General features: G+C 43.4%; 1 protein-coding gene across 1 annotated transcript in view; it reads left to right on the top strand.

The window, feature by feature from the left end:
* LOC108878552 (zinc finger SWIM domain-containing protein 6) overlaps nucleotides 1-21857 on the top strand; it is a 47284-nt gene extending 25427 nt beyond the window's left edge. The window contains 14 exon segments of the mRNA XM_018669383.2: nucleotides 1376-1732; nucleotides 3231-3379; nucleotides 5553-5703; nucleotides 7329-7508; nucleotides 8016-8186; nucleotides 8310-8456; nucleotides 8845-8991; nucleotides 9836-10096; nucleotides 11013-11148; nucleotides 15902-16059; nucleotides 16210-16373; nucleotides 17783-17864; nucleotides 17971-18674; nucleotides 18676-21857. Coding sequence (XP_018524899.1) covers nucleotides 1376-1732; nucleotides 3231-3379; nucleotides 5553-5703; nucleotides 7329-7508; nucleotides 8016-8186; nucleotides 8310-8456; nucleotides 8845-8991; nucleotides 9836-10096; nucleotides 11013-11148; nucleotides 15902-16059; nucleotides 16210-16373; nucleotides 17783-17864; nucleotides 17971-18674; nucleotides 18676-18837 — 2969 coding nt within the window. The 3' untranslated portion in view covers nucleotides 18838-21857.
* Nucleotides 21858-24929: the final 3072 nt, after the last annotated feature.

Raw genomic sequence — 24929 nt, 5'->3', positions numbered from 1 at the left:
GAGAAATATAAGGCATCTACAACCAGCTTGTTTTATTTTTATATGCAACCTAAGGGCACATCCAACACTATAAGCAAGGGTTGTGACCCTGTTTACTTCCTCCTCTATTTTTCTTCCCATTCACCTGCATTCTTACTGCACCCCTTAGCCATCGAGGAAGAAAAGCTACTTTGACCTGACCTCTGTTCTGCTTGCTTGTGTAGCCCACAACCCATTTCCATCTATATCCTATGAAATATTCAACTCCCGCCCCTCTCCTCTTACCTAATGTAGAGGCCCAGAAAACGCTTTGATATCTGCATTAATACATGCTTGATATCACAGCGGTGCGTGCGCTCAGCCCTTTGATAAACATATTTAAGAGATGTATGTCTTTGCCTGGTCCACATGCATTTCAGAGATCTCTCCTGAGCACATAAATGCATTCATAAGCCACTCTCTGACTCTCCTAACCACTCCCATTATTAATAAATGCATGATCTCACGCTGTGGCTCGGTGTGTGTGTATTCGTTTTGTCTCTTTCATATGCTCATCAGTGTGTGTTTTAGGCCACTGCCGGGGACCCCGCCCTGCTCATTCATATTCATCCTCGCATAATGACCAGCCGCGCCTCCGGATAGCGCAGTCAGGATAAGATCAAACATTATATTCAAACAAGGGGCTGTGTTATTCATTCTGTAACAGCCGCACTCACTGCTCACTTCCTCATCTCTTTTTCAATTCCTCTTGCCGTGGATCGCCCCGAACTGCGCTCCTACATCTAGATTTCTGTAAGGCTCATTTGCTCTCACTCAGACTCATAACAGTGGACTGCAGCTGGTCCTGATCATGCTCTCATGATAAGAGAACATGGGGCCTTTGGCAGGTGACTGTGGCCACAAGTCTGTTTCATATAATTGTTCAACTCCATCCTGCATGCGTTCATTCTCATAGATTGACTCAATAATGTCATTTACTAAAGAGCACATTCAGTGAGTTGATTTAATAAATGTTTAAGGCAAAATGTACAGTTGCTGACTCTGTCTGGAGATGACAGATGTCTGATCTCTGTCTTACTTAATTACGACTGTTTAAACCTCTGATCTTGTCTTAACAGTGAAAGTTGTTCAGGGTGAAACTTAACAATGAAAATTCTCTTAATGAATTCATTTCTAGTGAGTAAAGTAAAGCTGAGCTGCACCCGCAAAATTTCTTTCTCAAAATTTTCCTGCAAATACTAAAAGGAGCCCATTCTACATTGCATAATTTGTTGGACAAAATGTCCAAAACCAAAGATATTAAGTTAGCAATCATAAAAGTAAAAAAAAAAAAAAAAAGGGAAAAAAAATCATATTCCTGAAAAATAACTCCTTATTTTCTTTCTCACTTTTTCAGGTTTTCATCTGAGTGGCACAGTGACAGACCCTGCCACCCCATCATCCCCGGAGCTCGTATGCAGCGTGAGCGTCAGCTTCGACCGCTGTAAGATCACGGCGGTAACATGCACCTGCGGAAACAAAGACATCTTCTACTGCGCCCATGTAGTGGCGCTGTCACTTTACAGAGTACGGAAGCCCGAGCAGGTCAAACTGCACCTGCCCATCTCAGAGACCCTGTTCCAGATGAGCAGAGACCAGCTGCAGAAGTTCGTCCAGTACCTGATATCAGTGCACCACACAGAGGTGCTGCCTACCGCGCAGAAACTGGCCGATGAGATTCTGTCGCAGAACTCGGAGATCAACCAGGTCCACGGTGAGGAGGAGTGTGCGTGTGTGTGTTGGTGTGTGTGAAGAAGGCTGTGGGTGTGTTTAAGACCATGTGATTGTGTGGGCTCGTGCCTGTACTCCTGCTGCTTCATGCATACATGTATTGACTGCGTGATAGAGGTAAAGTGTGGCAGGATCAATGTTACTCATTAGTGAGATCCAGACAGTAAAGGAGAGACTGTGTGCCTTTAATCAACACTATAGACCTGTTATTTACCTCTGAGAGAGAGAACAATACAAAGACAGAGACAAAGAGGTTAGCAGAGAGATAAAGAAAGGTGCATATCTCTTGTTATCGATACTGTTCCTGCTTACTTTAATAAAACAGGGGAAACTGAAGGGCAAAATACACAGAAAAAGAAACTGCTGGCTGCATGGGACAGGAGAAGGCGTGAGGAAGCATAGATGTGTCATACAGGAAACTGACTAGGATGAAGAAAAACCATGAGGAAACAGAAAAAAGAGAGAGGTGAGAGACAGACAGAGACAGACACTTCTGAGAGTGGAGGACAAAAATGCACAAGGAAATCAAAAGTTAGAAAAACAAAGACAGGTCTTTATCACAAGAGTGCTCAGATAAACAGGGAATGTGCTATTGATTTGTCTCCCATCCATCAGTAACCACGGAAATGTAAACGAAAACACATCAGCTGGTTTGAATTAGTCCTATTTATTTAATTTGCTTGAGGGTCAGTTGAGATGCAGGCACTTATGTATTTACTTTTACGCTTTATCAGAATTGGTTTTCCTTTTATATTTTTCCACATCACGCCTACAAGGAAACAACAATTTTAACACAGTAATTTTGAGGAATACAGAAAAAGGCACCTTGTTACAGTGTTGGGAAATACATCTACTTGAAAAAAAACAAACACTTGAATAAAGTGCAGAATAAGCAGAGATAGTATTAATGGAAGTGGGTAGACTACATGAAATGATAGTAATGACAGTAATGTTATTTATGCTAAATTGCAATTGTAGTCAGTTATTCTAATGTGATGATCAAATGACTGCAAAGCTTTGCTGTTTATTTCTAAAGTCATTCCTGCTTGCACTGTAAATAAGCCATTTGTTAGAAACTGAAAAATCGAAATAATAAAATTTCTAAGGGTAATGTGTCATCTTTATTAAGTGTTACATTGCCCAGTTTATAAATGTAACATAGTATATTGTTTATAGTATATATAGTATAGTATAGTATATTTAGGTTTAAATTGTGGTTGCTAAGAATAGAACACAGTGTAACACTGAGGGTAAAAGCTGAAGTCAGCCATGCTCTATAATTGAATAGCGACCATTTTTGTGCTTTTCAGAGATAAATTAGAAATCGAGTGCAAAATCAATAGGTTGCTAGAAAAATACACAGTATGTTATCTCATAATAAGATGTTATTCTATAACAGTAATATTATACTGTCGATACAGTGATGATACAGTGACCTAATGCATCTATAACACATCTGTTATGTGTCTGCATGTGTTTAGGGGCCCCGGACCCCACAGCAGGAGCTAGTGTGGACGACGAGAACTGCTGGCACCTGGATGAGGAGCAGGTTCAGGAGCAAGTCAAGCTTTTCCTCTCCCAGGGAGGATACCATGGCTCCGGCAAGCAGCTCAACCTGCTCTTCAGCAAGGTCAGGAGCCAGCAGCATTCATCCGTGCACATACAGAACATAATAGCACACATACAAAACATACCAGCCCTGAATGCCACAGCCACAGGCGCGCTCTGCCTGCTTAGGTCTACCACTCTCCCTTTAGGCTTTCTTGCCTCATAACAAGAACACACAAGTAACAGTCTCTTTGCTACTGAAAACTTTCTCCCTCTCTGTAGTGCACGCATTATTCTCTTCCATTCCCTTATAAAAAGAGCCTCTTTAAAGTAATCACAGACAAAACATATATTGGCACATACATTAATAGACATGTTGTGTCTTAGCTAGAGCTAATTGCAGGAGGGAATGTGTAAGACAGGGAAAGCTTGCACAATATACCACTCTCTACCCACCATTAAACGATTACATGAGAGATGTGTGGTTTTCTCTGTTGCCTGGTATTACAGTGGCAGAGCTAGGCCAGCATTAATGTGCTGTATGCTATGTAAAGACTGCAAACCCAGGCCATTATCATCCACCCTGCCCGGCTTTTAGAATGTCTCTCTGCTTCATGCTCTTTGATGCCTGTTATATCCTTTTCAGCACACACACACACACACACACACACACACACACTGACAGCCACATACACACTCGCACAGACACATACACACTCACACGCCCGCACTGAGAGTCACGTACACTCTTGTGCGTACACAGAGCTGCCCTCATATAAGGCACGCACTGTATATGCATTTGTGTATGTACGTTCAAGTGTCTTTTCAAGGGCTTTTTCTTAGTGTGTGTTGATGAATAAGTGTTGTGACTCCTTGGCAGAGAAACAGAAAACACACATCATTTGTGTGCACACGTCCACATGTGTGTAGTACTGTTAAGAATCACTGTTTTCGATTTTTATCGGTTTTCACCCTAAAAAAAACACAGAATTTTCAAAAGCGGAAGATCTGTTTAAACCAGTGTTTACCTGGATTTTATATCCCAGCACACCCAATATTGGTTGTGTTTCTTGCCGCGAGAAGATGCTGACCACTGAAGTTCACAATAAACGAGTCCCCCTTGCTATTAGCACGGCACAGAATATCCTCCAGTAAGAGAAAGTGAAGAGAAAATAAGGAGAAAACTCAGCCAGTGGACGTGCACTAGAGAGGAAAAAGAAAAATAAATTGTGGAAATTTCTGAGTGGTTTCAAATGGTCTTTTCAAAGTTTGTTTTTCACACAGGTTTTTGTATTCTCAATTTTTTAAAATTGGGTTTTCGCTCTTTATTTAATGTCACATTTCTTTATTTTTATTTCATGCATACAAAAGAATAAGGAAATACTGAAAATATTTAGCCTTCAAGTACAATGTGACTTTGTTTGGCTTTTATGTAAGCGAATGGAATTTTTTGCGACCTTGCGACTTTTGAGGACTATTTCTTAAGTGAAACTCAGAGGGCCTGGTACTAGTTTGATTGGTGGTCAAGATGTTTTATTTAAAAAAAGCAAGGACAGGTGCAGTAAGGACTTAAAACAACATTTATGAGAAAGCAAAGACAGAATGAGAGGACTTGATTTGAGCACAAAGGTTAAATGTTTTAGACATCGTCCTCTTAATAACAACAGATCACTGCCCTGCATGGGCCGTAACTGTGAGGTAGTCATAGCTCTTAACAAATAGACATGGACCTGTTCTTTTTCCCTTTTTTGTCCATTCAGTTCAGTTCAATTCAATTTAATTCAATACAACTTTACTTATCCCTGTAAGCACAACTGTATACAGCAGCTCGCCACCCAGATCAACAGCTCACACACAATAGATGGGAAAAGATCCAATACAGTATGCAGTAATCGTAAAAAAACTAAATGTGGAATTTGTAATGAATACATTATTGATTAACTATATATATCTAAACACAATGTAAGGTGAAGCTGTACAAAACCATAAAGTACAGCTTGAATTTGGTTTTGTCACTGACTGACTTCCATGTGTTTCAATGTGCAAATAATTGTGCATTTGTCATTTGTTTAGTGTGTGATCTGGTGTATTTCTCTTCATTTTGTCTGTAAGTTGTGAGAGCTGTTTGTGCGTCTTTGTGTGACTTTGCGTGTTTGTGCGCTCACAGCTCTCTGTGCGTCCGTTTGTGTAAGCTACATGTGTGTGCGGGCCTGTATGTAACTGTCCTCCCTGTCCCCTCCTCTCTCCTCCCGTAGGTGAGGGAGATGCTGAAGATGCGTGACTCCAACGGAGCGAGGATGTTAACACTGATCACAGAACAGTTCATGGCCGACCCTCGGCTGGCACTGTGGAGACAGCAGGGCACCACCATGACCGACAAGTACAGACAGCTCTGGGATGAGCTGGGTGAGGGGGAAAAACACACCACACACCACACACACTCACACTCACACTCACACTGACTGTCCTACAAATGTGCACAGGCATGGACAGATTTAGCAAGGTGGGTGATCGAACCCAGACACTGACACAAAGGCACACACGCACATTTTTTTCTTCTCCTGTTTGTTTGTCCTTTGTTTCCAAAACAGCCCACACAGACACACACACACACACACACACACTCTCAGACGTACACACTCATCACTGACAGCCCAGTTTCTTCCTTTCACTGCGAATGTAGGTTTAGCAGCTCAGCAAGAGTGTCTTTGTGAATTACAAGCTGTTTAATGCAGCACATCACGCCCCATCAAAACCTCAAATATTATGACCTCTGTAATTTTTTCAAACACTTCACATTATATATTTAGTTGATGTGACAGAGTGCTGCTCGCTACTGTAGTCGTTTGGTTTGATACAGTGTGTAGTTCTTTTGACAGACGTACTGTACCTACAGCAAAATACTTCCTTGCAAACCACAAAAACCAACAAGCCAGTCACCAGGACAGCAGTCGTGTTGTCTCCTGTCTTTGTAGTTTTCCTCTAATGTCTTGGTTGATGTTGTTGCCGCCGCCACCGCTACTGCCGCTGCTGCTGCTGCTGCTGCTGCTGCTGCTGCTGTTGTTGCTGTTGTTGATGATGATGTTCGTTCTCTCCCTTTGGTCTTGTTCTGCACTTTGTGAGGACAGCGCAGTGATCTCATCTGTTTCAATCCCACGTATTTTTGGAAGTGTGTGCACGGCCTCTTTGAAGTCCACACTTCAAACCCTTCTTCCCAAGTCCTTATCACTCCCCCTGATGTGTGGTGAATGCTGCCTCTCGGCACTGCTCTCTCTCCCTCTCTCTCTCCCTCTCCCTCTCTTTTGTCTTTCTCCTCTTTGAGCCGCAGCTACTCCTCTCCTCCAGACACAAAGCCATGCCTCATTCACTTGTCCTCACCCATGTCTCCTCGTCCGAATCATCTCTGTTCCCATTTCATTTTCTATTTCCCCTTTTTTCTCCTCCCCCCTCTGTTCTGCACCTTTTGTATTCTTTTTCTCTCTTCATGTTCTGTCTCTGTCCTTGTCTTCGTCCTTTCTCCCAAACTCTCTCTGCTTTTACACACATGCATAAGTACATCACACACACTCACAGACATACACGCACACACACTGTAGAGTGTACATATCTTCGGCAGTCTTGAGAGTAAAATCCCTGAATGTGCTTGCCTCCCCAGAGACATAGCCACTTTTCATATTCTGTTTGTTCCAATTTACTCCAAAATGATGTGTGTGCAGTCAGCATTGCCTCGGGACTAGTTAAGTTCTCTGTTTTCACAGAGTTTTGTATTTCAGTGCAAGATGGCGGCAGCATAGCAAATGCGCTCTAAAAGAAAAAGAACTAATGTTATGATGTTGCACATCTTTGAAAACTGCCAGGGGCTTTCGATCCTGCACGATAACTGCATTTTAGGATGTTTTAAATCTCAAAAAAACACACCTCCCTGCACTGTATGACTCATTGCTTACATCATTGTTACACATCGGGGAAGTAGGGCGGGTAACTGAAATACTGTATGTGTATGTGTGTGTGTTGATGGTTGTGCAGTCCAGGTGCCCTGTGGATGTGCATCGTACTGAACCCCCACTGTAAACCAGAGCAGAAGTCATCATGGCTGCGCCAGCTGCGCAGATGGAACAGCGTGGACGTCTGCCCCTGGGAGGATGGTAACCACGGCAACGAGCTGCCCAACCTCACCCACTCACTGCCTCAGGGTGCCCATGGTAACCAAGGTCAGAGATTGACAAGTTTTGCGTGTCCGTCAATAACATATTTACTTTGTAATGACATATGTGGCTGATGTCAGGGTGAGAGGTGCTACATGTAGTGAAGCCTCTGCCTCTTGTGCATGGAAGATCATTCTGCATGCATTTGTTTGGCTTTACTCAAGGCCATCAACAAGTTGGAAGTTGTTTTTTTCCATGTGGCACGTTCACCCTGAAAGCTTTCGCTCAGTTTTGACAAACATAGCAGCTTCTCTTCCTCTAAAACATCTCGGCAGATTTCCTATGGTGAAGAAGCCAGTTCAGGCTGCCAATCTTCTAGGTGATGGTTATGTTTATTTACAGTAATTATGCTAATGCCCAAAAATTAAGATGGAATGAGTAAATATCAAAATGCTAGGGCTATTAAGATAAACAAGTTGCCAAATGACCATGCGTGTGGGCCTTACCTGACTTTTTCTCACCACATGATTAAGCATTAAATCCTCCTCACTCCTCCTCCTACTTCTTGTGCAGAGATGCGCCCCCACAGGACTGTGTTCACACGGGCCATTGAGGCCTGTGACCTGCACTGGCAGGACCGCCACCTCCAGCACATTATCGCCAGTGACCTCTATGCCAACTACTGTTACCATGACAACCAGGAGGGTTCCCTCTTTGACTCACGTGGCTGGCCCTTGTGGCATGGTGAGTCTTTGTGCATAGGAGTATGAGTGCATGTGTCAGGTTAGGCTTAGTACATCAGACTGAGAATGTACAGTGCCCAATGAGGGAATACTGTGGTTTAAACTAAACTGTCATTTTCCTCAGAACATGTACCGACGGCCTGTGCCAGGGTGGATGCGCTGCGTTCACACGGTTACCCGAGAGAAGCCCTCCGACTGGCCATCGCCGTGGTGAACACGTTACGACGGCAACAGCAGAGGCAACTGGAGCACTTCCGCCGGCACAAGAAAGGTGAAACAAATTTTTATTTTTGAATTTTTTCCATTTCCAAACATACCATTCTTAGAAATTCACTAATTAAGCGTACAAATGCCCTGTAACATCATAGGAAAATAAAAGCATGGAGAGAAACTAGAAGGGGAAGCTGGCAGTAACAAAGAGCAACAAATGTTGTTTGGCTGTTAAAAATGTTCAATTCATTTTTCTTTCATTGTCCTCATTCATTTCATTTGATGAAAGAGCTTGTTCATTTGCCTAGCACAGGTCATTTTAAAGTATTTATTTTTCAGTTGCTCAGTTTTGTGAAGGCCACTGAATAATTCTGGAAATTTCTGTTTAAAAACTAATGTGTCCTCAGATCTCTGTTGACTGTGTGTTTATTTGCTCTGTCTCGTCTCAGAGTTGCTCCACAAAGGCCATACCTCCATAACCAACATGGAGGGCTGGGTGGGGCACCCCCTGGATCCTATCGGTACCCTGTTCAGCACCCTGACAGAGTCGGGACGAGTGGGAGAGGAGGGTTCCAACACCTGCTTAGACCTCTCAGGTGCTGCACCGTGACTGGCATCCTGAATACAACAAATTCACACATATACTTAAATGTAGCTCTGGTTCTTTGACAACATATGAAACAAATCCAAAAAGATCATATTGTATGTTTTTGTGCTTTTTTAGCACCAAATACTTGTACTTTATGATTTGTATATGATATATATGGTGTTTGCTGTATAATAACATACTGTATACATGGGTAAAATAACTACCACAAATAAAACCAGATCCACTGTCACAGTAACAATACTATAAGTATAGCATTATACAAAACAAACATGGTTATGATTATGAAAGACAAAGTATGCAAACATTTGTGTATTTATACAGTACATATATGATTTATACTTATACATATATACTTTATATACTTATATACTTTATACATTCATGTCTTGTTGTTTTAGTCTATATAGCTGCATAATAAAATGTAACTTTCAGGTCTTTCACATTTCTTGACTTACATTAGAATGCAGATGTTAGAAAACATAGTTTAAATGCAGATTCACCGTCGGTCTCTTTTTCTTATCTTATCATGCCTCCTCTCATGTTTTTTAAATTCTCCTCTCCTACGCTCCACGATTGCTCTGTCCCTCATCGCCTCCTCTGCTCACCGAAATAGCCCTCTCCTCTGAGGCAGAGAAGTGAACAGAGGAATGCTCCTTAGGCGGTGATCTTTATTTTGGATTGTTATATGGTTCAGACCTCTGCTGCGTGACTGACGCATGTGGTTTTCCATAGGAGACGGTCAGCCACTTTATGCCAACTCACTTCCTCTGCTTCAACTCTCCTTCTCCTTCATCTGCCTCTGCGTTCTCTCTCCCCTCTCCTCTACACAGACTGTTCCAGTGTTGTGAGCCGAGCAGACCTCCAGCGAATGCCTGTGCAGCGATTGCTGGGAGACGGTGAATCGTACGTGGCGCTTGCGGTTGAGACGGCTCTGATTGGCTTAGGTCAGCAGCGGGTGATGCCCGACGGGCTGTATGCTCAAGAAAAGGTGTGTCGCAACGAAGAGCAGCTATTGGCCAAGCTGCAAGAAGTGGAACTGGACGACTCCCTGGTCAAAATCTTCCGTAAACAGGCCGTGTTTCTGCTAGAGGGTGAGGGTGCTGACGGATTGGGTTTCACCCTTACTGTCACTTTAATTCACTACATCTCCCAGTCTCCACACGTATACATAGACACACCTCCTCACGCTGGAAAAAAAAACACATTGGACTCTGTCTCGCTATTTATTATCCTTTCATTTTGTGGTGCAAATAGAGGCTGAGCTGCCCTGGGCCAGACCAAAATGAGCTCTTTACACAGTAACACCAGGGGTATTGTGTCAGCACACACATGCATGCACACACAACAGTGTGTACATTTACAGGACCGGAGCTGAAGCAGAATGGGGCTTGGTTATGGGAAAGGGAGAAGGAGGAGGAGGAGGAGGAGGAGGAGGGGAGGGGGAGGAGGAGGGGGAGGGAGGTGGCACATCCTGGAGGGCCTGGCCCAGTCAATCTCCGCTCCAGTCCCCACCCAAACCCCAGCCCTGCCTCGGCCCCAGCACGACCACCCACCTCTGGCTCCGTTACTAATAGAACACCAGGCTACGAGGCCTCTGCGGGCCCCTGGAGGGCTGCAGCCGCGCCACTGTGTGATGTGGTCTGCGGCTTAGAAGCCTGTTGGGGTTTAAAATAACCCACCAGAGACGAGGGGAAGTGCAGGAAGAGGGGGAGGGACGGGAGCGAGCGTGAGGCCAAGTCTGCACACACGACCATATGGTTTTTGACGTCACAGTGTGTTTTAATGCTGCGTGGCTTTGCCTCTTCCTGGCTGGAAGGGATAGGCCAAATCACAAAGTCACTCTTCAGTATGCAGTGAAAAAAACATGATGCAGCAAAATGGAAATATACTTGTTGTTAATTGCCTATTTATACTGTTTTATACCGGAAAATTCATTCACTTGAATTTTTTTCCACCTCTGTGTTCTGTCACTGACAGTCCCCCCTTTTTTGTGTGTTTTTCAAACAGCTGGTCCGTACTCTGGCCTCGGAGAGATCGTCCACAGAGAGAGTGTTCCCATGCACACCTTTGCCCGCTATCTCTTCACCTCTCTCCTACCTCACGACGCTGAACTGGCGTACAAAATTGCACTGAGAGCCATGCGGTAGGTCTCCTCTCTGTCTCGTTTGTGTGTGCTTGTGCGTTGCTGTAATAATGTCAAAACCTTGCAAATCAAATTTTATCGATTTTCATTTGAGGAATTAAACGCTGACCTTTTGGATTAAGAAAATCCTCCCAAGTTCGGGCTAATGGAGCCTTTTAAAAACCGCTAACCTCCTGAAACTGGAGAAACGCATTTAGAATTGTCCAGATTCCAACTCTAAAACTTGTAAAAATGTTTTATATCGTGATGCCTCCTGCTAAAGTAAATAACGCAACCATTGCAAGATGAAGTGTAGTGATCTCTCTGCGTGCTCTCCTCGAGCTTTAAAGTCAGTCAGTGTGGCTGATCTCTCTATATTAAGCTCCTGTGTGTATTCATCTGTGGACAATGTGTACATGTGTATGTGTGTTAATCAGTCTGCGCTGCTGTGTTTTGATGTTGTGACTAGTGGGAGCTGGATCAGTGAATATTAATTACATTAATGAGAGTGTAATTAGTGTGGCTGTAATGAGGAGGAAGCACACACACACTCCCTCACACATATACAGTATACACACACAGGCATACACATACAGGGCCAGCAGGGAGAGGGCAGTGTGGGGATGATGTTTGTTGTGTTTCTACAAAGCTAGGCCTCTCCAAGTCTGTCACTGCAACACTGGCAAACGATTAGTGAATGAATGAGAAGTGAATGAGTTTTTTTTTTTCCTCACACCATCATGTGTCACAGTTGGGTAAGCAGAGAACAAAAGGACAACAAACATATCATTCACACTTTCCTACAGTTAGGAGGAATCAGGAACTGAAATAACACGCTCGCAAAACCAAAACAACACGCTTGCCTTTCTTGCTGAGGGGTCGTGCGGTTTCAAGGTTGTGCGTCCAGCTGCTGCGTGTCCCTTCCTCGCCACTAAACCGGCGTCCCAAACCTGTTTATCCTGAGTCAGCCACTCCCCGACATCCCTTGTTACTTCCCTTCACCTTCCCCCTTTTCCTCCCCTCGCCTCCTCCATCCTCACTCCTGTGGTGTGAAACCGGCGATTTAGAATAATATGGCCACTTATGGGTGCTCCTGGGAGCCAGGGGTGTCTACTCAGCACATAATGAATGTGTGTAATGTAGCGTAGTGTAATATGATAGCATATACCTCCCTACTCCCACGGGACAGCGGACAGTTAAATATAGAGGAGGAGGTAAAGGAACCAGGGCTATTTTAATGGATCCATTATAACACTATCATTGATACAAGGGGGAGAGAGAAAGTCTCTTTCTCATTTACACACACACACACACTTTTTCATTTTCCACTGGCTTTCTCTATTTGTCTTCTCTTTCACAGTTGCTCTTAAACTGGCTTTTTTTTTAAATGAGAGGGAGTCTGCCTCCATACACAAATGTGTATCCAGAAGAGTATTTTAAAGTGTGTGCATGTGTGTGTTTATGCGCCATGGATGAGGTTAATTAAAGTGCGCAAGAGCAGCATATGCCGTGCGATGGCTTGGTGTGAGCAGCCAACACAAAAACAGAGGAGCTGCCTACTGGTTCACGGGCTGCCCAGAATTTGTCTACAGCCACAGAAGAAGCAGCTCGCCGCCTCTCCAGAGACTGTCCTTATCTCAGCTCTATGGAAGCCAAAGAGACAAATCCCAGACGCCTGTTATCATATGAGATTTCCATATGAGATTCACGTCTTCCAATGCTAATGAATCTAGATCCTCGCTGTAATCCACAACCTTTGATCCTCTGCATAATACATAATCTTTGAATGTACAGCACTGTATATCATCACTGCAGTCTGAGGCTATTCTAAGACAATGACATGCCAGTGACACTCGCAGGTAGCTGACTTTTTCCTTTACGTTAGGCCAAACTGGGCAGTCTGAATATCACCTGAATATATGATGATTTTTCAATATTTTTGTCATCAAAAGCAAGCCTTTCATATTAAGATGCTGAGAGTCCATAGCTGCAGTGGTGGATAATTAACCTCAATTTTTGCATTGAAAGTTTTACAAAAGTGTAACAAAAGTGTAAGTACTCATAATAGTCCTACATTCTTGGATAGTTGTTATTGATGCATAGAATGTAGGCAGCATTGTACTATTGTTGTACTGGCCATGGTGAAGCTAATAGTGAATCATAAACTGATCATATGCTTTGTATAAAGAACCATAATAATCTGAAAAGTTACTAGCTGTCAAGTAAATGTAGTCATTTAAAAGGAACAGTACTTCCCTCTGAAAAGAAGCACAGAGAGGATGTACTCGATATGTGCAAGTGTGTGTAGTTTTGGATGTAGATATTTTCATCTGACCGTGATGACATTTTGATGAGTTACACGCTGTGCAGAAAACAATGCATCACCCAAAGCCGGTGTCGTGTCAACAATCTGAGGCACTTAAGAGCTGTGAACTAAAGTTCGGGGGTTACCCCTTAGGTCATGGATGACTCCATCCCTCCTGTCAGGCAATCCTGACAGTTTCCAACTTTGAGTTTGTGTATAGAGTGGAGGTCTTCCAGCGGATGTGTCGCTTAGCTGATAGATGTGTGCTTGATAGATTGTGAAAGTGAAGGGTGTTTACAGTCAAAGGGGGGAAGGAGCATGAGGTAGAGAGGTCAGTAGTCATGGTGATGCTGACCAGAATCCCAAAGGGCCCCGGGATTTAGGTAAAACCTTGCGGGGCTGCTTTTTATCAACGTCTCACTCTTTTCTTCTCCTCTTTGACTTCTTATACATTTTGTTCTTCCTATACGAGCTTACTCTTCCATCAACAATCCTGATTTACTAAACCTACAACCCATCAGTTGTTTTTGAGTATCTGATTTCACATCTTGTGTGTCTTCACCATGTGGAGCCTGTCTTCCGTGGCCTCTTTGCAAACTCCCTCCGCACCATCGTCCTTGACTATTTCTGGTGCCAAGTATTACTGTGTCCCTTTCAGATGTGACAGGGTGCTACAGTGCCACAGGACCCGTTTGACACCTGAGCTGCTCCCCCTCCTCACTGCCTCACACAGGGATTGATTGCCTCTTCCAGCTCACTCTGTCAGTGTTTTATATATCATTGATGATGCACATTTATATCCAGCCGTGGCAGTGCTGTAAAGAAATATGAGTTTAATTCGATGTTTTAAGCACACTTGACATTGAATTGAGAGTTTGTATAGTGTTATTGGGCAGAGAAGATGATCGTGTTTATAGCCGGTGCGTACCATTTTGCAGTAGTTTACAAGGTGCTCAATGAGAATGCACCCGTGGCACGGAATACGCTGTACTTGTGCTTGGAATGAATGCCTCAGAGCAAATCCATGAGGATTTTTTTTCATCATTTATGTCTTTTTGTTTCTCACGGAACAATAGCCCAGTATGGATTTTCCTCCCAACATTTTGAGGAGGTTATTTTTCAGCAGGCCAGGCCTCTCAAGCTCCCATCCAATGGAGGCCTCTGGCTCTCTGGTGAAAACCAAACAAAGACAGGAATGTTGATGAGGCCTCCATCTTTACCCAGGGCCCTTTTTTTTTTGCTTTGCTACACCCCAGGAATCTTCGAGAAGGCCCCAGTGTGGTGGAAGCTTTTAGCAGCTCTTTAGATGTGTGCAGAGTGAACCCGGCTGTTGCTAGGGCTTCCAAACATCTCCATTTTATACCAAGTGTGAGTGTTCACACTTGCACGCATCTCGACTGGGTTTTTGTCACCTTCTCTCTCTGTCTTTCAGTGAGGAGCCCTGCTTCTGCCCTTTTGGGCAAAACCGAGTGAAGAAGAGGCTGTTTTTGTGCATGCCTTCACTCAGGTGGCAACAGTATCACATGCACTTTGCTCTGAAATTGAAACTGGCATTTAGCATCACATTGCTTTTACTGCACTTCTTTGATGTGTTTTCAAAAGGGCAGGTGTGTGTGTGTGTGTCTGCCTGTGCATGTGTGTGTGCACATGCGCACGCGCTGGCTCTTTTCATTCATGTGTGTCGGTATTTGTTTGATGTGTGTCCAGCCTTACGGGGCTGGAAGGTGAATTCCCTAATTTCCCCGTGGACTCAATTAGCTTTGTGATTGGCTGAGAGAAGGCCAGGTTGTGCTGTCTTCTGAAGGAAAGAAGACCTTTGAAACTGAGGTGGTAGCAGAGGGAAGAGAAGTGAAGCAGAATAGGAGATGAGCTGGCCACAGTGGTAATGGTGGTGATGCTTGTGGTGCTGGTGAAGACTTGGCCCTGTCAATATTATAATGAGAGAGAGAAACTAGTGAAGCTCCTTCATCCTCTAGCAGGTGTTGCACGGCTCTGAGTTCATTATGACCAATTAGAGTGAAGAAAATACTAATTATACCTTGGTTTCTAGGTGATTAAATACTAGGTTGCAAGTAAATTGCAGGGATAGGCTAACTGTAATCCCCCTGTGATCACTGAAGTCATTTTCATTTTTAAGTTACTTTCAGACCATCATAATGAAGACTTTTTCTGTCTGCTTGTTACTGTATGAAGAAAGAAATGATCTCAATGTGATGTTGATGATTCATGGACCTTTGGTGCCTTTCTGATTATCGTTCTCTCCACTTCTCTGCCACTTCTCTGCCACTCTTTTTTATACTCTGGTTGTTGTTAATTTAAAAGAGATCATTAATTGTGAAATATTTTAAAAACATTATCAGTTTTTATGTTATATATTTAAATGAAATAAATTATTACTTACTATTATTAATACTATTGGAGAATAGTATTACTCTCATTCTCATTTTCTGTGTCTGTTTCTTCTGTCAGGTTGCCGGTGTTGGAGTCGACGGCATCGTCCGGTGACCTGTCACGACCCCACCACATTGTTTCTGTGGTGCCCAACCGCTACCCACGCTGGTTCACCCTGAGCCACATAGAGTCTCAGCAGTGTGAGCTGGCCTCCACCATGCTCACTGCTGCCAAAGGTGCAGATATAAACGCATATTATACGCAGAAAATGGTCTATACTGCTGATTTTCAGATAGTATCAGCAGTGCACACACTTAACCAAATAAATGCAGCACTGATCTCTGTCCTTTTCTAAAACGCTCCTGTGTTTTTCGTGTCCCCTCTAGGTGACAGTCGCAGGCTGGAGACAGTCCTGGAGTCCATCCAGAAAAACATTCACTCCTCGTCTCACATCTTCAAACTGGCACAGGATGCGTTCAAGATCGCCACTCTGATGGACAGCTTGCCTGACATCACACTTCTCAAAGTCTCCCTGGAGTTGGGACTGCAGGTACACAAACACACCTACATTGTTTGTCAAAAATGGGTACCACTGTATATTCATTAGTACCTTTTTAGAAGGCTGTCAGGTCATGTTGTACATTTTTATATTATATTTGGAAGGTTCAGAAGAGTCCCCATATGAGTCTGAAGGCAAATGATAATCACAATTGAACAAATTTCCATGCCCCCCTTTGTTAAAAATGGTGTTACATTCAGTATGTGTGATGTAATATTCTATTCATAACAAGCCCTTAAAAGTCCCACAGTGTTTTGTTTGAAACAACCATAAAACTAATTTGAATTCTTGAGATATATCCCACTAATTCTTATCTTTCTGTGGAGATATTTGGTCATTTTTCTACAGGAACAGCTCACACCTCTTGAAGATAAAATCTACTGTACATGCCATAATGGTTTAGTTATGTGGAAATCTGTTGGGTCCATGGAGGAACTTTATTCTGTTGTTCATGAAACTTAATTTAAAAAAGAAAGTTGTGGTAGCGTTATCGCCTTGGGATATGGGAACATCATGATGGAACAGTTTTTGCACTATAGGGTGCACTTGCTCCTGTAAAATGGCTCCATATTCCATGGCCATTATACAACCCTGCAGAGCAATCACCAGACCTCATGACTCCCATGAGATGTCTACCATATCATTACGGATCGAAGTCAGTGTATACTTTAGATCTCTGAAAGCCTAAGCATGTCTGGATGTTGATAAAAGGGTTGAAAATGACTGAAAGGACCACAGCACTATTTCCCTGTGAGGGGTCTTCGTCGTGTGTGTAGAGTTTTTGAAGCCCTTGACATTTTAGTTGAGACTGTCACAGTTGTGTTCCTTACCTCTCATTATATTCATCTTTTTAGTATTTTATTTTACTTCCGAAAGTCACAAATTGCTGGTACTTCGTTGATTTTTCTGTGTCATAGGCAAAAGTTTCACCTTGTTAAGATTCTGTGCTTGGATTTTATACAGAAACTGTCCAAAAAAAGTAGTAAGAGACATTGTTAAACTGTGACATTTGTCAAGCAAGTATGATCTGAGGTAGTAAAACAAATTGATGTCTTGGACAGACTGCATTCCTTGTAATGTCTCCATACGTTCCATTATTTGAGCATTTACAATGAAGGCTTGCATGAGGCTTGTCATCCTCATACCAATAGCTGAGATGTGCATTTTTGATGAGAATATAAACCATGAAAAATTTGTTTAATGACTGCCAAAAATGTAATACAAACTTTGCCTTCGCAGTTCTTCAACTTGTACTGTTGACGTGGCAATAACAAAAATATTTAAAATGGTCTTCAATTGGAGAGATTGGAGAGATTCCTTGTGCAATTTGTTACAAAGTAGAGAGGTCTCCTCCTCAACTCACCCATCATTCCCCCTCCACCCTTTTTCATCTCCCTCAGGTGATGAGAATAACTCTTTCCACATTAAACTGGAGGAGGAGAGAGATGGTGCGCTGGTTAGTCACATGTGCCACTGAAGTGGGTAAGTCACCCCAGCTAGTTAACTAGTTTTTGCTAGATGTATGTTTCGTGTTTTGTTTTTTTTTCATTATCTGTTCTATTCATTCTGTCCCATTTGTGTCCCTCAGGTGTGTACGCGCTGGACAGCATCATGCAGAGCTGGTTCACCCTCTTTACCCCCACAGAGGCCACCAGTATTGTGGCCACCACTGTCATGTCCAACAGCACTATTGTCCGCCTCCACCTGGACTGCCACCAGCAGGAGAACCTAGCCTCATCCGCCCGCACCCTCGCCCTGCAGTGCGCCATGAAGGACCCCCAGAACTGCGCCCTCTCTGCTCTTACACTCTGTGAAAAGGACCACATTGCCTTCGAGACAGCCTACCAGATTGTACTGGACGCGGCAGCGACAGGGATGAGCTACACGCAGCTGTTCACTATAGCACGCTACATGGAACACCGCGGTTACCCGATGAGGGCATATAAGCTGGCAACGTTAGCCATGGCTCACCTGAACCTCAGTTACAACCAGGACACACACCCGGCCATCAACGACGTGCTGTGGGCTTGCGCCCTCAGCCACTCGCTGGGGAAGAACGAGCTGGCCGCCGTCATCCCCCTGGTGGTCAAGAGCGTGAAGTGCGCCACCGTACTCTCGGACATTTTGCGGAGGTGCACGCTGACCACGCCGGGCATGGTGTCGGCGCTGCACAGCCGCAGGAACTCTGGGAAACTGATGTCCCTGGACAAGGCGCCGCTCAGGCAGCTGCTGGACGCAACCATCGGGGCCTACATCAACACCACACACTCGCGGCTCACACACATCAGCCCAGCGCCACTACAGCGAGTTCATCGAGTTCCTAGGGAAAGCCCGGGAGACTTTCATGATGGCTCACGACGGACACATTCAGTTCACCCAGTTCATAGACAACCTGAAACAAATCTACAAGGGCAAAAAGAAACTAATGATGCTGGTGAGGGAGAGGTTTGGCTGAGGGTTCGGCTGGGGGTCACCAAAAGCTGCCCTCCCCACTCTAGTACTTTTCTATTAACTTGAGTCTGCCTTTTGAACTTCTTTTGGACTTATAAAATAGACAAGTAAAAAGAGGGATGTGACTTGTAAAATGAAGCAAAAAGAGAAAGGAAAAGATGACAAAAAAATCAACAGAGCCACACGCGGTATTATTGTTCTTGCTGTTGTTATTGTTATAAACATTATTACTATTATTATTATTAATAATATTATTACTACTATGTGTACAGAAGTGTTTTTATTTTTCAGAAGAGAGGAAATTTGTCACGTTGTGAATGTTGTGTGTATTTCTCTACATGTGTGCGAGAGGAAAACGAAAAGTGAAATGGCTTTTTTTTGTTCCTTTTATTTTTATGATTTAAAACATCTTTTTTCCCTTTTTCAGTGTGTATTGAGTTATATGTTGTCAAGTGGCTGAAGCCCCTCTACAATAGCGCTCATGTAAAAACAGGAAAAAAAAGAAGAAAAAAAAAAACGTCTCGGCATCCTCAAAGAGAAACTAAGGCTTTAAACCACACAGAGCACCTCCCTCCTGTCCAGGCCCTCACCCGGTGGGCGCTGGGCAGCACTGCACAGCTCGGCACGGCTCGGCTCGGCACAGCTTGGTTTAGCACTGACAGAAAGCCGCCATCAGCATTTCTCCAGACATAGCAGTAGCAGCAGCAGCAGCAGCAGCAGCAGCAGCAGCAGCAGCAGCACTTGAGCAGCCATTAGTTTTCTCTGGGTCCCAGGCATTAGCTTCATTACACACAACAATGCTCTTAGCTAACTTGTGTTGGTTGTTGTGGTTGTTGTAATCTCACCCACCTCCATAATGAGTACCTGTTTTAGACAGAGGACATTATGCAGGCGCTACAGTGATGGCACATTAGACAAAGATAATGAGTATTATTGTTACATTAATGTGATGTAGTACAGCTGTGATTCCTAACAGCCCGAATTTGGCTAAATAACTGATAATAGTTGAGTTTTTCTAGGTGAAGTAGATACCCAGAGGGAGACGACTACCTCATGACACGGTATTGAACCTACTCCCAGTTTTTTTTTTGTTTTTTTTTGGTGCGTTTCTTTTTTGGCTATCGTGGTATTTATCATCGAGGATAGCTGACAGTGTTAATTAAACAAGAGATTCACTAGTGAGACCAAGGTTATGAGGAGATTTAGAGTCAGATTCCTGCTGAGTGTTTCTGCGCTCGGCTCTGCTGTACGTCACTGCCCCTGGCATCGGTACTTACTCCCCCTCTACTCCAAACACCCCCCACCCCCCACCCCCCACACACACACACACACAAAAAGGAAAGGAAAGAAAAATTGGCTCTAAGACACTCAGAAGATGTGTCAGTATGTCAGTCCCCTCTCATCTCTACAGCCACCATTGAACGGTATTTTCAGACTAGGCCAGTGTCATTTCCCTCTGTGCATGTGAATCATAGAAATTAGACTTTCTACTGTTATAGTTCATTGTGTGGAACCTTCAGTAATTGTCAACCAGAACGTTCTCAGGGATTTCTCTACACAGGAAAAAAAAGGCGGAACAAATGAACGACTGACTACAGGAAAAAGACAAAAACACGACACAACATGAGCGAGCATTTATTGTACTCTGTATATATGCCATAGTATATGTCTGAATATGGAGGATCTGAAAGTATATGTTAACTAATTTATACAGAGTATTCTATGTAATGTGAAATACTTGAAGCCGCTGTAGTTTGCTCTCTCTCGCTCTCCTTCTCTTTCTCTCTTTTGTCTTCTCTCTTATTTTTTTTTTCCTCTTTTGTTGAAAACAGAACATATCAGAAGGACTAGACTGACCTTGTTGACGGCTTTTTGGACTCACAAGGCCACATGTGTTCATACTCGAGACGCTGGATACCGTCAGAAACGCAGGTTGAGTCAAATTGGTGATGTCGGAGAGGAGAAAAAAAAACAAACGTTATTCATTCCTGCTGACTAAAGCATAGGAAGGGGAGGGAGGTAGACTACTTCAGGCCATTGGTCGATAAATGTTTGAAAACACAATACAGGATTTCTTGAAGTACTTAATTATGCATGTAAACTGTTGTACTAGCCTAGTTTTCCATGGGATCCTATGGGGAAGAGAAACTATAATATCCTTTACCCAGGAGCTAATTGGAGATGAATCTGGTTAAAGAAAACCATGTATTATGTGTCCAGCCTTACGTGCGTTTCAGGACATCTCTTGGCTGAAGTCTGCCTCACTTTGCAGTAATATAACCCTTGTCAGAGTAACGTAATAGTCGTGCAAATCAGTAAGATTCGCAGTGATAAGTATGCACAGGTTCAATCTATCTGAGATTTTAAAAAACAAGTCTTCTCAGTTCTCCCTTCCATTCACCGCAGAATTTCCAGTGTCTCCTCTGCAATGTTCAGCTGTCCTGTCATTAATTGCCTTTTTACCTTCTTCTTTATGTCTGATTTTTTTCTTTTTCTCTGTGCGTCTTTTTCTATCTTGTGTTGATTAAAAATAAAAGCAGCCTTTTCTCTTGCCTTGTCTTAACGCTTTAAAGTAACCAAACAGGAGATCTATCTAACAACCAAACGCGTTCTAAGAGGTGAGAGACAACCCACCTTGGTCCCAGCTTTAGTGTCCTTAATTAGTAAGTGAATGGCTGTGTAACTCATGCTTTAACAAAGCAATTCCTCACGTGTGTTTGGTGAAAAAATACATTGTCCAGTGTCTCTTGTTCTCTTCAGAAACAATTTCCTCTGAGTCTTTCTAGCTGTTTTTATTTCATTTTATTATTATTTTTTTGTTTGTGTAGGAATCTTCTGCTCTCCCATTTTATTTATTACAATGACCCATGTATACATGCTTATGAAATTAAGATTTGATACACCGATATCAATTTATTTATGTAACTAAATCACTGTTTTATAATCTTGTTAATGAGTCAATAATTGATTTTTTTTTTTTTGTTTTGTTTTTTGTTTTAATAAAAGTTAGTTTTTTGAAATGTATACTCATGTCCTCTCAGAGCTGCTTTTTTCTGCACCCTGACACAGGAAACTTTTTTTTTCTTTTTTGGTATATCTGCAGTTTTGTCTCAGAGGGTCTGTCATGGATCGTTATGGGACGCGGCCTGTGAGCTTGGTCGGCATATCAGTGAGAGCCCATCAGTCGGGATGGTTCAGATCTCCATCAAACGGCGGTGTCAGAAAAAGGCAGAGAGGGATCACTCTCGCTGGCAGCAGCTTTCACACTGTCATCTCGGGCGAGCTGACGAGGAATATGAAATGTGTCAATTGATATTCCCATTGTCTTTGTAGCTTCTGTCAGGCAAGCCGGGCTCAGCCAACCACGATAACCTGTTTACATGCATCCAACACTGACAGTGGTGCCACAGGATGACTAAATCAGTGTATGTAGTTTGTCAGGTGTGTGCATGCGTGCGTGTTTGTGTAGACATGTTTTTGTGCGTGCTCCTTCTTGTTTGCATGCCTCTGTGTCTGTGCATGTGTTTTCTTGTGAGAGTGTGTGTGTGTGTGTGTATGTGTTAGGGCCTTTAGGGAGCGAATGGGAACAGGTGGTAGCTCCAGACTACAGGAGCTCCTGACAGCAGTAAGGTCCCCAGACTCCCAGCCCCTCATTAAACATTGACACAAAAACACTGCAACTGTCTGTGTGTGAACAGTAATGAAGCGCAGACGGCTACACTGGCATACACACTGCAACTTAGCACAGCACGAGTTCTCAGTCCACATCCGTGTGTGTGTGTGTGTGTGTGTGTGTGTGTGTGTGTGTGCGTGTGTGTTGTCCATCTGTGTGCGCTCATTAATGAGGCACATTTGTCCATAGAGGTGTCCACTTAGATACTGAGGAATTCGTCAGGTTTAGCAACAAAAGCACCCGTCTGCTGTCAGAGGCCAGACAGAACTGTCCATTTGTTATGTGATGGATGCCTGCCTGTGAGAAACTGTGTGTGTGTGTGTGTGTGTGTATGTGTGTCTGTCGGAAAACACTCTCACACATGCATGCGTGTGTATCCATGCAAGTAAGTGTACACTTGTTTGTGCGTGTGTATGTGTGTGTGCGTGCAGGCAAGAGACCACTTCCTGCGTGTCTGACCTGCGCTCAGGTCCCTGCTCACTTCCAGTTGGTAATGACATCCCTTGGGTGCAGCGTGGTACAGCAGCCTCCTCCGGTCTGTCTCACTGTATACTCCTAATGACATCATGATCACACACTGGCCCCTTTCATGCCAAAAGCCCTCTTCCTCACCATCACCATCAAAACTCCTATCTAGAGCATTCACTCCCTCTCTTTCACCGGCTCTTACACACACACACACACACACACACACACACACACACACACACACTGCACCACAGCTTCTCAACACATCAAGGCCTTGACATTTTCTTGCAGAACTGTAGATCTATTATGCTTTATATTTTCACGTATAGAAAGCGTTTTTGAAGTCAAACCAAAAGCAGAGCTTTTCAGTTTCAAATGTACTGGTTAAGACATAGATTATAGTGGCAGGCAAACTTAAGTATATTACGTTTTATCTCTGTGTTGAAAGTCATAATCTGCAGACAGGGGAGGAGATCCTTGACAAGGATGTAGATGGACCCATCTCACACGCTGAACCTGATGACGTGGCTCAGAAACATTTTAACTACGTTTCATGACAAATCATGTTGGTTTGGGTCATAGATATAAAAGAAAGTATGTGTATTACTGTGCTAGTAAATTCAAGTTAAATTAACTAAATTTTTAAAACTCACTGTTGCTCATTTATTGTTGAGTAAACCTGGAGGCAGTTAGAGTCACGAATCAGAGCAAATTTAAAATGTTTTTTCTTTGCAACTGGGAACAAAACACTCTGCCATAGTTGCCAAATTCATCTGAAATTGACCCAAAATTTGAAGTGACCTGATTTAAACTTCTGAATGTATTATTAGGTGTTAGCTTGTAACAGATTTTAAAGGTCTGTGATGTGTCTTTCCGAGATGCTGGCTGAAAATCGTAACTTCTTTTTTTGACTTCTTTCATAATTAACGTCTTTCATTCTTACGTACAGAAGTTTGTACCTTTGTTTGTCAAAGAACCAGACTTTTTTTTTTAAATGACTACATCCAAGTCTTGGAAATCCCCCCAACTGTAAGTCACCTGACAATTTGCCAAAAATGAACTAATGTTTACTGAAAGGACCCTGGATACCCAAAGTATTTCTTCCCACTTCACAACCATATAATCTCTACCATGTTCGTGGACCCATGTCCAGTTCTCTCCCCATTCCCTCCATCACCCTGTCTGCAAAATGTAATCCTCTCAATAATCTTCAGTACTTGTGGAGTCAGACTATCTAGGAAAAGCCCATCGAATGAACATTAATAGTATCTGAGAATGTAGTCTGTGTGGTAACACTATTTCTGTCTGCAAAAGGTCCAGTGCCTTTGTGGTGCATTGAGCTTGCTATCATTACAGGAGTACAAAAGAGGATCATAGGCATGTGTTCTTCAACACTGCCTGCAGCATCAGGCCGGCTACCACAGGGACCGTCTTCCTTTCCTCCTCTTCTTACAGAAGGCCGTCTGAGTTTGATCTCCTCTCTCCCCCTCCATCGGCCCCGAGGCATCTGATTAAATGCTAATTAAAGCCGTTAGCGCTGCTATCACCGCTGCTAACTCCTCTCTCTCTGTCACAGAGATTAATGCCCCTCGTTCATCATCCCACCTCACCCAGCCTGAGTACCTGCCCAGCTCACAAAACCTGATCAAGTCATCAGCCCCGAAACCCCTCTCCGCCGCTCCCTCCCACCGCATGAAGATGGACGAGGGGTTTAAATTTTAATTTGAAAATTGCCCTCAATTACGTCTGCGGCGACCACTTGCCGGAGCTTCTCATGTGGTTGAGTGGGAAGGGGTTACAGCAGCGGGTCAGTGGCCGTGATGAGCGATAAGGGGACATTAATAAGAAAGGCAGAGGTTCATTTAAAAGCAGAAAGGACAGTGGGAGCAGCTTTCTCATTATTTAACTCCCCCAGCTTTATTTAAAGGACTTTATTTAAGGATACCAAGTTAATG

Source organism: Lates calcarifer, linkage group LG13 (assembly GCF_001640805.2).
Source record: "Lates calcarifer isolate ASB-BC8 linkage group LG13, TLL_Latcal_v3, whole genome shotgun sequence".
Classification (NCBI taxonomy): domain Eukaryota; kingdom Metazoa; phylum Chordata; class Actinopteri; family Centropomidae; genus Lates; species Lates calcarifer.
Note: the sequence above shows the minus strand (reverse complement) of the source record. Positions and strands in the feature narration are given on the sequence as shown.